This window comes from Polistes dominula, unplaced genomic scaffold (assembly GCF_049000335.1).
Source record: "Polistes dominula isolate Pdom_NZ unplaced genomic scaffold, Pdom_raw_medaka contig_75, whole genome shotgun sequence".
NCBI lineage: Eukaryota > Metazoa > Arthropoda > Insecta > Hymenoptera > Vespidae > Polistes > Polistes dominula.
Window position 1 is genome coordinate 3,411,435 of NW_028301003.1, and position 16,218 is coordinate 3,427,652.

At 27.6% G+C, this 16,218-nt stretch overlaps 2 protein-coding genes across 6 annotated transcripts; one reads left to right on the plus strand and one right to left on the minus strand.

Annotated features, from left to right (window-relative positions):
* Window positions 1-410: 410 nt before the first annotated feature.
* Window positions 411-2,620, plus strand: Nipsnap (protein nipsnap). 3 transcript variants are annotated; one of them, XM_015327170.2, is made up of 6 exons: window positions 411-667; window positions 750-953; window positions 1,118-1,300; window positions 1,513-1,681; window positions 1,762-2,029; window positions 2,114-2,620. In XM_015327170.2, exons 2-6 carry the CDS (start codon window positions 871-873, stop codon window positions 2,260-2,262), a joined length of 852 nt encoding a protein of 283 aa, XP_015182656.1. In that variant the 5' UTR covers window positions 411-667; window positions 750-870; the 3' UTR covers window positions 2,263-2,620. The 3 variants fall into 3 exon arrangements, with proteins under 3 accessions (XP_015182656.1, XP_089030064.1, XP_015182655.1); XM_015327169.2 differs by having other exon boundaries at window positions 412-667; window positions 741-953; XM_089173938.1 differs by having other exon boundaries at window positions 411-953.
* On the minus strand, window positions 2,241-16,085 carry Tao (Serine/threonine-protein kinase Tao). 3 transcript variants are annotated; one of them, XM_015327097.2, is made up of 12 exons: window positions 15,545-16,085; window positions 13,792-14,263; window positions 13,362-13,710; window positions 13,108-13,283; window positions 12,788-12,950; window positions 12,364-12,713; window positions 12,042-12,287; window positions 11,729-11,956; window positions 11,416-11,655; window positions 11,079-11,336; window positions 10,376-10,632; window positions 2,241-9,802 (listed from the first exon to the last, which is right to left on the minus strand). In XM_015327097.2, exons 2-12 carry the CDS (start codon window positions 14,095-14,097, stop codon window positions 9,682-9,684), a joined length of 2,694 nt encoding a protein of 897 aa, XP_015182583.1. In that variant the 5' UTR covers window positions 14,098-14,263; window positions 15,545-16,085; the 3' UTR covers window positions 2,241-9,681. The 3 variants fall into 3 exon arrangements, with proteins under 3 accessions (XP_015182583.1, XP_015182580.1, XP_015182581.1); XM_015327094.2 differs by having other exon boundaries at window positions 13,792-14,267; XM_015327095.2 differs by lacking the exon at window positions 15,545-16,085 and adding an exon at window positions 15,200-15,538 and having other exon boundaries at window positions 13,792-14,267.
* Window positions 16,086-16,218: the final 133 nt, after the last annotated feature.

Genomic DNA, 16,218 nt, shown 5'->3' on the forward strand with positions numbered 1-16,218 from the left:
TGAACAATAATTCAATTAGTAAAAATTCATTTTTAAAATGAATAATTCAAACGTTATCAGACTAAGTATAACAAACAAATTAAAATGAATACCATACTAATTACATATGTTAATTTTTACTTCTTACATAACCTAACTTTCAGGCAACCCAATAATTCAAAAAGGAAATGCGAACGTTGTTCAGTGTTTAAAATTCATATTTAAATATCGCTGTAAAAAATATTAACACTATTGTACATGTGTTAAGTGTACAAAATATGAAAGAACAATCGTTGAAGAAAATTAGAAAAGTGGTGATAATATGAGAGAGAGAGAGTGAGAGAGAGAGAGAGATGATTTTCTCCCCCACTTTAAATTCATACAATTCCTTCTCTCCTTCTCTCTAATATCAGATTATTATAAGAGTTATGGTATATATATATAGAATGTATATATATATAGAAAAAGAGTTAAAAGTAAATAAGAAGCACTTGACATAGGCAGAAGATAGGCGCACGCGCTATAGGAGTGAAAGGAAAGCGAGCAAACAAGCGAGGAAGCAAACAAACAAGTAAACAAGCAAGAAAGAGAAAGAACTAATGTAATAAATAAAGAAAGAAAGAGAGAGGAATTGTGGAATATAATAAAGAAGGGAACATAAATCAGATAGCGAGAATTTTCGATGGCCGTAAGTTCAGCAGTCATTCCGTGTAGAAAGAAACCATCACGAATGGAGATTATGAATAAAACTAAATCAACAGCGTATTTAGGCGGCCTCACGGAGTGTATTATCGTTAACGAGTCGTGTTTAACTACAAGGTTAAACAAGCATAATAATCAAGATTATTGGATGCAAACTGGTGGATATCTATTTTCGAGGATCCAATAAGAATGGCTGCCGTATTGAGAAGATTCAGAACCGTGCAGGTCACGGTTATCGACAAACCAAAAACATCACTGTTTATTAACGTCCGGTAAAACTATATATAACAAGATTATTTATTTAACAATAAAATTCAAATAATAAATTGATTATCAGATATCGATTTTAATCTATTAACAACAATTTGATTTTGATGAAAAAGTTTGAAACAAAAAAAAGATACTTTAAAAACAGCAAACATGTCATATGTTTTAGGTCTCTGGCAAGGTCATTGGTAAGACAGCAGGATAGTAAAAGATGGATAAGCAAACTTTTGGTAAGAAAGATCGAACCAACCAAGGAATCCCATTCGCGAATGCTTTCAGACAAGGATGTGATTTATGCTTTACATACGCATAATATCCGTCCTGATTCCATCGATAAATATTTAACTAACTAGTAAGTCCATCCATCGACCTTTTGAACTAATGACTCATTAATATACTTTACCAAACATCATTTGTGAGTTATTTATAAATATTATATCTATTTTGTTTGTTTGTTCGTATTGTTTATTTATTTTAAGACATTACTTTTAATATTAAGAAAATAAGTCTTTGATAAAACAAATAAATGTAATACGATCTTACCATTTTGAATGATATTTTCAGTGAAGAAAATGTTAACTTTATACATTCAAAAAAAAGTGATCTTAAATGCGAATTGGTCGGATCTTGGACGGTTGCTGTCGGTGACTTGGATCAAGCTCTGCATCTATGGCAATATACTGGTGGATATGAACAAATTGATTATGCACAACTTTTACTTTCCAAAGACGAGGTATTATATCTTTTCTATTAATATCTTTATCATTATTTTCATATTTGTACCCTTGTGTTTTGATTTGATTTCATTATCAGAGTTATCAACGCTTACTCAAGGAACGTGGTAATTATTTGAGATCTCGTCACTTACAATACTTGTTGGCATTTAGTTATTGGCCACCATTGGAAAAACGTAAAGGCCCAAACATATATGAAGTACGAAGTTACAGTTTGAAACCTGGTACAATGATCGAATGGGGTAACAATTGGGCTAAGGCTATTAATTTTCGACGTAACAACGATGAACCCTTCGCTGGATATTTTTCACAAATTGGCAGGCTGTACAATGTTCATCACATTTGGTGTAAGTTTATAAATGAAAGGAAGAATCTTGGATAATTTATTTCCAATCGGAGAAATAATTTATTTTATTTACTTTTTTTTTCAGGCTATAAAGATCTTCAATCACGAAAAGATACTCGTGAAAGTGCATGGAGATCACCTGGTTGGGATCAATGCGTTGCATACACTGTACCACTTATCAGAGAAATGCATTGTCGCATATTAAGCCCAACTACTTTTTCACCAACACAATAAACTATCATTCTTGCAAATACCAATGCATTTGTATAATAATATCACTTATTAATTACTTATCTATAATCAATGTAATAATCTAAAAAAACAAAAAGAAACAAAAAAAACACAAACATTTGTTATAATGTACATCATAAATGTTAAAATCTATACGCGCAATATCGTTGAAGAATGCTGCTACAATGTTTTGTTGTATTATAACTGGCAGAATGTATTTTACTACTAATTCAAATTCTATAATTATATCATTATAAGTATATAAATGCATGTTATATTATATATTTTATCAGTTATCAATTGAAGCGCAACACTTATATGTATAGACGAATATACAATAATTACTCTTATTACATCGGAATTGATTTTATTTTAGTTTTTTTTTCCTTTTCTTTTTATGCATTTGTTATATATTCAAATATTTTCTTTCGTTTTACATTTATACAATATGTATTTTTTTTTCTAAAGTTTATTACATGTAAAACAAAACAAAAAAAATGAAATTTATAAAAAAATCATTTTATTTTGAATAAAAGTTCAATAATTAAAGGGAATCAAATTAATAATTGTTCTTTCATTACAAAATTTCTTTTCACCATTTAATGTGAGATAGAATTGTATAAGTTATATTCATGTAATGCTTCCGTATAATATTAAAACATATATATATATATTGATATTTAATATTAATAGATAATAATTCAAAAGTTAATACAATAGAGCAATAGTCAAAATGATAACATAACAAAAATTATATGTTTATTCTTATATGATATTATTATTATTATTATTATTATTATACGTTTATTAATTGTTTTTATATCAATTGAAATATTGATGATGCTGTACACAAAATATGAAATGGTCAAAATGGTTTTTCTAAACATCAGCATTGTTTTTTTTTATTATCGATGTTTTAATTGCATTTTAAACAGAATTATCAGAAAAAAAGAAAGAAGAAAGGAATGCGATCAATAATTGATCATTTTATTAAAACTTATTGCATTAAATGTACATTCGTTAGTGTACGTTAGTTTTATAGATCTATTTGTTATACAATGAAATATATTTTTACATTATTTTATTCGTACGACGCATTTGTTGTATTATTATTATATATCATTCTCTGGAAGAAGATATTTTATCAATAATTTTACAATGCTGATGTATATTTTGTTTTTTTTGTTTTTTTCTATAAATGTACACGAAAGTTAATGAATTTGTATTATTTTTGAAAAAACTGTATAAAGGAGTGTTAATAATGTTTTTTATAGTAGAAGCCACTTCACGAGTTTAAAGTAAAAGCATTATTATAAATAATAAGATAAGATAAACAAAATTATATAATTATTTTCTTTCGTTCATTTTATCGTTAAATAGTTTGTCGTCTTAAATTTAGATTTGAATATTTATTGACACTGTATACACAGTAAATATTGTTATATAACATCATTTTTTTTTTTAGGGGAATTATGAAATTGACATTGATCATTTAAAAGAATAAAGATGGACGGGTTTTTTGTATTACAAAGAAGTGGTATAATTATTTGATTAAAATTAAACATTGATTTGACTTTTAAGAATAAAAAATATCATTTGAAGATGTAACGGATGACAATAGAATTTTGTCTACTAAAAAAATTGTAGTACACAATTGTACAATAGAATAATAATAATAATAATAATAATAATAATAATAATAATATACCATTATCGTCTGATTTATTATTATCATCAAGATTTTTATAAGATTCATTTTCATAACATTTTTAATTAAATCTAATATGCCATTATAATCGTGCTTCTTGAAGTGACTATTACTATACTTATTTCTTCTTTTTTTCTTTTTCTTTACAACACTGCGTAATTAATTAACAAGTACGTTATTAAAAAATAACAATTACATTTTACCTAGTTAAAGCCAAAAATTGTATTTCAAGTATTCGCTGCTAAGTTGTTTTTTTTTTCCTTATATAGAAGCATTACTTTATAGTGTCAATTAATAATAAGAATATATATATATATATATATATATATATATAAATACAGGGTATCCTGTATATAACTTAATACTAGAACATTGGTATCAACTTTTAAAATATTACATTTTGAAAATTGAGCAGCGAACATATGTCGTGTGACTGTTCAAACTTAATGATCACATGTAAAGAGATATAAAGTGATAAAAAAAGAGACAAGCTTTTTATTAATGTTAAATAATAATAATTATATTTCATAATGATATGCTTATGATTAATAGTCTACGTCACTGTTCGCATAAAATTTTTCTTTTTTTTTTTAGAACGTTATTATAACTTTTCAAAGTATTTACAAAATATCGTAAAATTATTATATTATATATAATAAAATAATTAGTAGATTAAAATGAGATTACACTTAAAGGCACTAAAAGAAATCAAAATAATTACTTTTACAGTACGTACGTATATTAATTGACTCAAAGAGAAAACTCGTGCTACGATATTGAAAAAATATACAATGATTCATTGTTAGAATCATTTTGAAAGAAATGTCAAAAGAAAAATATAAAAATATATTTTAAAATTATGAATTTAAATAAAAAAAGTTAATTAATGCAACATTGTTTTAAATGCTGGTACATGTAATACGACTTAATCTTATTTTCTTTTTTTTTTTTATTAAAGCTCATGAGTTTTAAGTATTACTATCAACTAAATGCTTCTTTAAATCAGATTCCAAAATAAAATTATTGAAGAAGTGTGTATGTGTGTGTTTACTGCTGAGAAATATATGATTTTTTAATATTATACAGTATACACAAAATGATTTTTTCAAATGAAGTATTTAAAACATATTTTTTTATAGAATTTCTTTTCAACAATGTTTGAATCTTAACTGACCTAAAATGACCTTCATAATAAAATGCATTATTCATTTTTAAATGCCCTTATTAGAGTATAAATGAAAAACAATATGGTTTCATTTAAAAAATCCAAAAGTTGACCTTTTGTATTTTCAGTTTGAATCTACAAACAAAAAAATTCATTAAGTGAATTTAATGTGATTCTTAAAAGAAAAAATAAATATGATTTTTTAATGTAATTTTGTTTTTTTCTATTGTCAATAAGATGCAAGAGTTAATTTGGGTAACTTGTTTCAATCACCCTGTATATATTTATATATTGATTGTTATATTTATTTTTAAGTATAATCTTTTAATTATATGAACTAAAACAATTACTACTTACAGAGAGTTTTATTTTTTATTGTTTATTACTAAAACAGAAGAAAAAAAGAAAGGATTCTTCTTTTATAAGATCTACTTTTAGAAATATTTTAAATAATATATATATATATATATATATATCATGAATTAATAAATCATGTGAAAATTTATCTCACTTTTTTAATGGAACATATATTAACATATGTGTATTTATTGTTGTTGTTGTCATCATTGAAAAAAAAACCCTGAAGTTTTGAATTTGTAATTGTTTTGATTAGCGTATTCTCATATTCAATATATCATCACTATAAATTATTAATATAAAATATTAATGTAAATTATTAATGACAAAATGATGATAATAATAACTATAAAGTTACTTTTTTCTCAAACTATTTTCTATGTTATTAATTTCTTGCAAAATTGAATATTCCATATATATATTTTTGCCTATGAAGGTACTATAATAAAAATTGGTTAATACATTTGAAAGATTAAAGATTTTACATATATATATATATAGCTATCTCTGTGACTGTATTTATGATTTTGTCAATAGATCAAATCAAATTGTCATATTTTGTTTACGAAGTATATTCTCTACAATTATTTAAATATGTAGCACGAACAATCTCTCTATTAGTCTGAGATACGTATTTACTTTTTAATTATAATAATAATAATAATTTGCTAAAAAAAAAAAAATGTCTGTCGAAAGAATTCAGGCATTTTTTTTTCTTTTCTTTTCTTTTCTTTCTATCTTTCTTTCTTTCTTCTAATTAATAATACAAGGAAGAATTACACAATGTTCCGTTCCATATACATTTAAATTATTGTTTATGTAAATAGCATGTATGTAATAGAATATATTTACACGTGGTGGTTTTGTTTATATTATATAGACAAAATTTCAGTTGATTGTGATAGTTTTCTTTAATCGATGTCAAAAACATTTAATTTCTTTTCTAAATTCATATATATATCATGATTAATAAAAGATTATTTTAATGTGTTATCTTTTTTTTCTTTTTTTCGTTTGCTCATAGAATTTATTTCTCGTTATGAAAATTGTATTTGTTCAATGAAAACTGGAATGTTTTTAATATCAACAGTCAACAAATACACCGTAGATAGTTATTTTTTTTTTTAACGTAAAGGCATTGTATAATATTGAATTTGAATTTTTTTTTATAAGTGTCGAACATAAAAAAATATTTCAATAAATTTTGCACATACTTTTAATATGGCACGCAAAACTACGACAGCTTATAATTATTATTATTATTATTATTATACTATATATATATATTGATTATATCTCTCGTATAAAAATAATGTAACAGAAATATTGAATAGTGTTGTTGTAATCCTGAATTTTAATTTTACAATAAAAAAAAAAAATAAGACAGAATTTGATCAAAAGTCTACTACAATGTTTCAAAATTAAAACATAACTTTTATAAACTTTATTAATATATAATTCTAAATTGTTTTTTTTTTTTTTTTATTAGCGAAAGCGATAAATGTATAACAAGTATAAAAAAAACGTATACGTAATAACATATAATATTATTTGAAAAAAAAAAAGTATATTCGATGATCTTTTGTAAAAGAATATATAATTAATAATTTTCTAAATCAACATGCACGAACGTCTTCTTCTGCTCTTCTTTTTTTTTCTTTTTTTTTTTTTTTAATAAGATTTCGTTTCTTATCACATTATCAGTTTTCATTGTATCCAACGTTCAATGAGAGAACCTTTTTTTATTTACAACATTTAAATTTTGTTAAAAATTTATCTTTGATTAGATTAATCTCTCAAAATTATTGGACATTCGGCGTACAAAGTAGTTTTTCTATTTAAAAAGTTAAGCTAATTAATTTGATTATTTATTTTTCTTTATTCTTATCGAGAGAAAACATCATTCGGAAAAGAAATTTTGTTACTTTTGTGCAACTCTAATTACTTTTTTTCTTTTACAAATATTTTCTCGATAAAAATGATATAATATTTGAATTGATTTTCTTTTCTACATAAAATAATATATATTATACGGTGTCCAATACTGTAAACAATAAACACATTTTGAATAATTTCTTTTTTTGAGAAAACAGTCACAATCAGCTGAACACGAATTAAACATTTTGATAGTCGAATACAAGATGTTATAAAACACAAAGGTACACAAGGCATAATAAAAACGGAAACATAAAACACAATATGATATACGAGTATAGAACTGGAATGTGTACTGGATGAAACTGCATACTATAAGGAAAATACTATACTATATAAGATCTAAATATCACAATCACAAGCACAACGTTAATAATAATCAAACTCAATTAATAAACTTTGTTTTTCTTTTCTTTAAAAAAAAAAAATGGTATAAAAAAAAAGAGAAAGAAAGAAAGAGAAATAGAAGAAAAAAAAAAGTAGTGCACATTCTAGCATATTAAAACAAAAAAAAAGGTCGAATTATTACACAAACACAATATGTGATGATCTAATAAAAAACTATACATATGTAATATATATGTATATAAAACCTACATAAAGAAAAAAATTTGGATATCATTGGCAGTTTTGATATATATATAATATATTATATATATATATATATATATAATATATTTTGTTCCATCTAACGAAAATTAACAATAATTATAATTCTTTTCTTTTTGTTGTTATTTTATTATTCTTCAAGAGAGACGTTAATAAAAAAAAATAAACATGAAATGATGATGATGATGATGATGATGAAGTAGCATCGTTATCGTTGGAAACAATATTTTTTTTTGTTTAATATAATATTTTATATATGTTATATTATTAAATGAATTGAATATTTAAGGAAATGATTTAATAATGTGTCATTCGTAATCGATAATTACTCGGGTTAAAAATTTCATAATATATGTATTACAATACGTAGATTACACAAATTTAGTTTATCCTCTTATTTTTATATAAATATATTGATGATACTAACCTGTAACGCAAAAAAAGAAAATGATTCTTATTTATTTTATTTATGTTTTTTTTTATCCATTTCTTTTTTTCATTTGACAAAAGCAAATTATTATTGCGACAAAAGAAAATAAAAATATATGGTCATTTATATAATATATAATAATCTTACTATATAATAATAACTATAAATTGTTTAGAAGTAATGTAAACTCGATATCGAATAAGTTTTTTTTTCGTATTCAGCTTTTAATATTGTCAACAATGTTTTTGTTTTAAACTTTTTTTTATTTTTTTAATGTGTTCAATCATTTTTATAAAATAAAAATTAAAAATTATCTCTTCATTACTAAATTTTCAATTTTCATACAATAAAGCTCTCTCTATATATATAAAGCCGTGTACAATAAAAAGATCGGCCTTATTAATAACTTTTTTTTCTTTTCTTTTTTAATTAATTACGGTCAATATATATATATATATATATATATGTATATATATTCATTATAATATAAATGAATAAAATTTAAAAAATTTCTTCTCTATAACAAATCGAGTCGTATAAATTTAATGAAAACAACAATATGTATATATATAATAAAAAAAAAAAAATAAAAAAAAACAAAGTCCAAAAGAATTGAAATAATTCTCATTCAAAATTCTTTCTTCATTTATTTCATTTATAAGAGACATCGAGAGAGTGTCGGATAAATTTTTTTATTGCTTCTTTCCGATGTTGTTATTATTTTTTTTTTATTTTTTTTTATATTATCATTATTATTAATATTATCATTATTATTATTATTATTAATATTAATATTATTATTATTATTATTATTATTAATATTATTATTATTATATTTTTGTTGTTGTTTGTTTTAAATATGATATAGAGGATGAGATTAATAATTACAATGCTGTAAAAAGCATTTAAATTTTCCTTCAATATGAAGGAATATTTCTTCAAACCAAGAGCTAGCTTTTGTGTTGACATTTCGATAATAAAGAAGTATATCCAAATAGATTAAACTTCAGTCCAATACACATTTCCAATCCTAAAATCTTATTAATTATTATTATTTTTTTCTTTTCTTTTAGGTTTGAATTAATGCACGCAATGAGCCCCAACCATTGTTTTATCTGTATAAGTCATACAACTATAGATCATCGGTAGAGACTCATTATGTACTTACTACAGGCAGACACACACACATACATACATATTCTATTAATATAATTAAAATTAAAGACTATTAGGGGGGAAGGATGTAGAGCTATTACTGTGAGCCAGACTTAACATTGAGCCACTAAGGCTTTCATCATCTGGATATGATTCTTTTGATGCTTCTGCTATCGCCAGAGCACTGAAAATTATTTCACCATATAGATACTGATATTATACAAATCTAATGACAATTATTAACACTAGAACTACCACACCAGTCAAAATACTGATTTAACAACTTGGATCTTGATACCAAATTTTCTTCATTATTTTACTTATTGTTATTATATAGTTATTTCAAATCTCAGAACATGGAGTTCATTTTGTAAAATAATAAATCAATAAATCAAGATCAGTCATTTTGACTGGTTTCGGTAGAGACAGTTACGTCTCAACTGTTGGTAGTTCTAGTGTTAAAGTATATAAGATTTATTATAGAATTGGTGATTACAAAAGTAACCTTTCAGTTATAGATTTTTCCTTTTGGTATATATTTATATATTAACATTTATAAATTATTACTTTTGTAATCGCTGGTTCATATCTGTGAATAATGATTTATTAACTATGATTAAAATTAAAACTCTCTATCTTGTTGCATATAAATGCAAGAAATGTTAAAATGAATTAATGATAAGCCTAAAGATATGCAATTTTAATAATAGATTTAATGGATGACAGAGGTTAGAAAAGTAAATATGTTAATATTTACCTGAATCCTATTCTTGCACTTTCCTCGTCGAATTGTTGTAATTCACGTTCTTGCCTTTCGTGTAACAAACGTATTCGTTCGCTGCGTTCACGAAGAAATTCTTGCGTTTCGATTTCCATTTTTTGTTCGAGTAATGCTCGTCTCACCGATACACGATCTTCCAACTCACGTCGTTCACGATTTCTCTGTGCTTCGGCTTGCATTTTATTTTTAGATTGATACGCGATCAATATTTCTAATTCGTAATTTAACCTTTCCTGTTTCAAAAATTATCGATTAATTAAAGTTGCACAAAATTTAACGGAAGTTTATTAGGGTAACCTCTTGCACTATTGCACTACACTGACATTCGGAACAGACTGTGCCGAACTCGTGGTCGCGAACACCCGAATAATCGCGAATACCTGAGTGGTCGCAAAAAGAAATGAAGCGGCGGAAGAACCCGAGTGTCGAAACTTTAGCTGTCAAATATTATGTGGACAATAATAAAATGCATGTAAACTGCATTTACATTAAAAACTAAATTATAATTTATATAAAAAAGAAAAATAAGAGATAAGATTCACACTCGGCCCGAAACATCGATTATGCCGATATCAATTATATTATGTTAGATTCGTGAAAATAGTGCAAAAGGTTAATTTTGATCAACATAAATGTTAATGAATTAAAACGAGATATAATATTTAATAAAATATCCAACCTTAAGATTATGACACTGGACTTCTTGCGATTCGTCTAATCGTATGGTTTGTTTCTGAAGCATTTCAGCAATACTCTGTTCATATTGATCACCTAGAAGTGCAAGTTTTCGCCTCTGTTCTTCCTTTAATTTCTTAATAACTGATTTCTGTTCATCCTTTGGAGTTGTTTGCAATATCTGTGCTTTTAATGCCTTATACTGTCTAGTCTGTATCTTACAAGTTTCCCTAAACTGTTTGCGAACTTGCATTTCTTTTTGCTAAAACGATTAATATTCAAATGAAATATATATTATATTTATATATAGAAATAAATTCTATATAGGTGATATTTCTTACTTTAAGACTCTTTGGCTGCTGTTTCAGTTCAAGTGCATGCTTCTTACGTAAATCACGTTCAGCCCGTTGCATATAATCCTGTTGATTACAAAGTTCGGTAGCATGCTGTCGAAGAACTTGATCTTCTCTAAGAGCATGTACCGCTCTTTGTTGTCTGTATTCTAATTCTTGAGTCTTTTCATGATGCCGTAATAGCATGGCATGCGCTTGCTCTAATTGTTGTTGCCTTTTATTCAATTCCTAAAATATCAATTTAAAAATCATATAATCGATGAAATTATAATTAAACCATAAGCAAATGATTTATACTAACTTCACGTAAAAGTTCTTGCTCAAGACTGTGAAAGATGAGCAACTTTTTTCTTCTAAATTTACGAATCTCAAGATCAAGATATTCTCTTTGTCCTCTAGCTAAGCGTTGTTCTTCCTGTGCCTCCATTTGTCTTAAATTATCTTTTTGACTTTGAAGAGTAGCATCCCTTTGTCGCTTTGGTGTTACTTCGTCCTGAGAAAGTTCTTTTTTCCATCTTTCTTTGTATGCCTATAAAAATCAATTAATATAGAATCTTTCATCAATTGAAATCAAATAAATTGATTTGAAAATCTTAAATGATATTATTTATTACTTTGTACTCTCGTTTCTGTTGAGCTTCAAGAGCTTTACGGTCCACTTCTTGTCTACATGTAATTTCTTTATGTAATTTTTTCTCCGCATTTTGGTTCTGTTTAAGTTTACGTTCCAATTCTTGAAGATGCCTAAGCTGTAATTTCTCCAATTCTTTACTAAATTGTTGTAATAACGTTTCGTATTCCTTATCTAATAATTGTTTATGGGATTCCATTTCCATTTTACAACGTTCTTCCAATTTAACCTATGAATAAAATAATAAAATCATAAGATTTACATTTTATTAAATATTAAATAGAAATCATTATATCAAAATTTACCAAAGCTCCTTGATGTTCCCTCCTCATTCTCTTATAACCACTCATTTGTTCATGCATCTCTTCTTGCATATGTTCCTTTTGTTGTTTAGTCACGATCGATGTTGTTCTAATGGTTGCAAAATTATTGGCACCATGTTCTAGCAGATTAGCGGTAACACCACCGGTTGTTATTTTATGTCGATTTCTAACAGAACCAGTGGAATAATCATTGGAATCTGCATTAGGCAGTGGTAAGCTGTTTGTGGAGGAACTTTGAGAACTCGCTGATACTCCCATTGAATGAATCGAATGTTCTGAGGTAATTGAATTACTTTTACTACTATCACCACCAGTTTGTTCGTCAGGAGTATCTACAATTCAAATTTAACATTATTATCAATTTCAAAGTATACAAAAAAATGTATTTCAATGATAATATGCATACCATCTGCATCCCCAACTGTACTTTCAGTTTCACACGCGTCTATCATCAAAATCTTTTTCATCTTGCGATAATTTAAATTATCTAGTTCTCTAACAGCAGCTTTAGTTCTTTGAATCAAATCTATTAAAACTTGTGGAGAGCGTGTTCTTGTTACAAACTGATGCTGTAAAATAAATAAATCTATAAGAAGATAATAAACTAGACCAGTAGGTTTTTTTTTTTAAATAAAAACTATTAAGATAAAAATTGTATATACATACTATTATTTAAATATCTAATCAATTCGATTATTGTATATTAATAATATATAAATAACGTACAGACAAGAGTGTACCAGATGTTGGTCTATCATTAGGACTTTTTGTAAGACAAACTTCAACAAAATGTCGAAAAATATCTGTCCAATCTGGTGAGTTCAAAGCAGGAGTGTCATTTTGTGCAATATGATACAAAGCACTCATAGCATTCATATTAAAGTAAGGAGGCTTTCTTTCAGCTGAAATAATAATTAAAACTTAATAATTAAAACTTAATGAAGTATTAAAAAGTAGAATTAGAATGAAATGAAACAAACCTAGTTCGATGCATGTAATTCCTAATGACCATACGTCAACTTTACCATCATATTGCCCTTCGTCCATAGCTAATATCACTTCTGGTGCCATCCAATATGGAGTTCCGACGAAACTATTAGCCGGACATTTAATACTAGCCGAACCAAAATCAGCCAACTTGACGGTACCATTTTCGGTAAGAAGAATATTACCAGCTTTAACATCTCTATGAATTCTTCCAAGAGAATGTAGATAATGTAAACCACGTAAAACACCTTCACAAATTGCTGATATTTCATCTTCCTTTAAAGGTCTTTTATGTACCTCTATAATGTCTGACGCAGATCCAAGACAATATTCCATCACCAACTATAGAAAGAAAGTATATGTCAACGATAGAATACAAACATTAAATACCTAATAATTTGTAATCATTTAAATATCTCGTACCCAGGCAGTATGGTCCCTGAGGTAACAACCCTTATATTCTATGGTATTTGGGTGATTGAGTTGCTTAAGAAAACGAATTTCTTTAAGAATATCCTGCCACTTTTCAACCGTTTGTTTTCCCAAATATGACATTTTCTTAATAGCAACAATTTCTTTGGTAACCAAACATCGGGCATAATAGACAGCTCCAAAGCTACCATGTCCAATTTCCCTAAGGTCTTCAAATATTTTCTCCGGATCATTTTTCTCAAATAATTCAGCTATCTCTGGATCTTTAAGGCTACCGGGTCTTGAAACGGCTGGCATAGTAGACAAATTGAATCTATTAAATGGCCGAGGCCTATTTCTCCTTACGTTGTGCCGTCTCCTTTTTCTCTCTCTCTATTTCTCTGTTATTATATAATCAAATACAATCAAAATGTCCTTCGAAACCCTCAAAATTCTCTGTCAATCCATTCCCAGGTATAACATTCTATCTGAAAAAGAAAGAAACAAACCCCCCCCAAAGATGACATTTTACAATAATGATCTTTAAATCTCATTGAACAGGACCAACAAGGAATGACAAAAATGAAATGTAGGTTCATGATCTTTGTGAACAATCAAGAGATGCATTTATAAATAAAAAAGACTTATGAAGTTAAATATAAAACGAAATTGTCATGACTATCGTACAATAATAAAAAAAAAAAAGAGAAACCCTATCATTGTAATCATTATCATCCTTGTTGATCGTGCAAACACAACACGTATTATTCGAGAATCCTTCTTAAGAATACGAATCGCCGGAAAAGGGTTTACTTTTAAGGCAAGGGGAATGGTGAACCTAAGGCGGTCGAAGTGGTATGTCGAGAACGCGCATTCTCCGCGCTCGCACGTGAAATCGGTGAAGAAAATTTTTTTTCTTTTTCTTTTTTTTTCTTTTCTTCTTCTTTTCGGGAAGGAGGAAAGGAAGGGGGTGTAGTAGAAGGAGGAGACGAAGGATGGAAGGAAGGAAGAAGGGGGTAAGGGAAGTCCAGCGATAATAAAGAATGGAAATAACGAGGAGAGGAGGAGGAGGGGGATATATGTTATCGGGTTGTTGATCGAGCAATTAAATAGAATAATGATTAAGAACGTTTAAACGTTAAATTCGCAGATGTAAAATGCGGGTGGTAAAGAGGGTTGGGTCTTTTTTCTCATTCGAGAGGATCGCGTCGGAGCGAGCGAACGCGAACCATCGAACGCAAAAAAAGATAGGGAAAGAAGAAAAAAAGAAAGAGAATGAGATAGAGAGAAAGAGAAAGAGAGAGAAGGGAAGTGGGTAGGTGTGTATGTTAAGTGTGTATGAGGGAGAGAAAAAGAGAGATAGATAGAGAGAGAATGAAAAAGACGAGAGGATAAGAAAACGAATAAGAAAGAGACAGACGAGGAATTGGTGAGGAGTCCCAGAGAAAGATTGTCCTCCTCTAAGTAGTTGTAGTTGTCGTTATTGTTGTCGTTGTCGTTGTCGTCACTTTGATCGAAGAGAAGAAGAAATAATCGCGCGTCCACATTGGTCGAATGACATCCCCGTGTCCTGGACGAGGAACTGTGCTTCCCGGCGAAATGCAGTTCAAGTTCATGAACGATCTTTTTCTTTCTCTTTCTCTTTCTCTCTTTCTTTCCTTCTTTCTTTCTTTCTCTTTCTCACTCACTCTTTCTTTCTTTCTCATTCACTTACTCACTCACTCTTTCCTAGCTAAACGCAAAGAGGGTAAAAAATAATATTCACCTCCAAAATGGCGAGCGAGCGAGGAGCACGGAGGCATGCGCGCAACTTAAAGAAAAATTACACTTCAATCCAGGCAGCTTAGTTTTCTTATAAAGGATGATCCATCAAACATATTTAAGATTTCGTTGATCCGTGTGAGAGATCTTTCGGTTCCTATGAGAAATGCACCGCACCCCGGAAAACGACGTACACGCCCCGTACGTGTCACGCAAACGTACATACGCACGCACGCACGCACGTATATATATAGATATGTATATGTATGTATATAATATATATATATATATTATATATATAGTTATATATACATATATATATATATATAGTATGCACGCACGTATATATACACACGTACACACACCACACACTCGCGTGATGCACCAGGAAAGCAACAAGTTTAAATTACAATGAATATCGAGGTTGATTATACACGACACGACACAATAAGGTTGTTTTTTTCTATAGATTGATAGGAATTATTAGCGAAATTATTTTTACACGCCTTTTCGCTTTCCCGTCGTGTTCTGTTACGACTGTCGAGCCGTCTGTCGAAGATCTGTGGCGCTCTACGTTGGCAGACTTTTAAACTAATGTTACTTACACTGTCGGTAAGTGTGAAATGTCGGTAATATTTCTTCTTTCTTTTGCTCTCTCTTTCTCTTTAGATTTTCTTT

Coding starts and splice junctions, on each gene's coding strand:
- Nipsnap (XM_089173938.1), top strand. CDS start 871: ATGGCTGCCGTATTGAGAAGATTCAGAACCGTGCAGGTCACGGTTATC. Junction 1,682..1,761: donor TTTTACTTTCCAAAGACGAG/GTATTATATCTT, acceptor TTTCATTATCAG/AGTTATCAACGCTTACTCAA. Junction 2,030..2,113: donor CAATGTTCATCACATTTGGT/GTAAGTTTATAA, acceptor TTTTTTTTTCAG/GCTATAAAGATCTTCAATCA.
- Tao (XM_015327097.2), bottom strand. CDS start 14,097: ATGCCAGCCGTTTCAAGACCCGGTAGCCTTAAAGATCCAGAGATAGCT. Junction 11,656..11,728: donor AGCAAGAACTTTTACGTGAA/GTTAGTATAAAT, acceptor TTGATATTTTAG/GAATTGAATAAAAGGCAACA. Junction 10,633..11,078: donor TCCAGTGTCATAATCTTAAG/GTTGGATATTTT, acceptor TTTTTGAAACAG/GAAAGGTTAAATTACGAATT.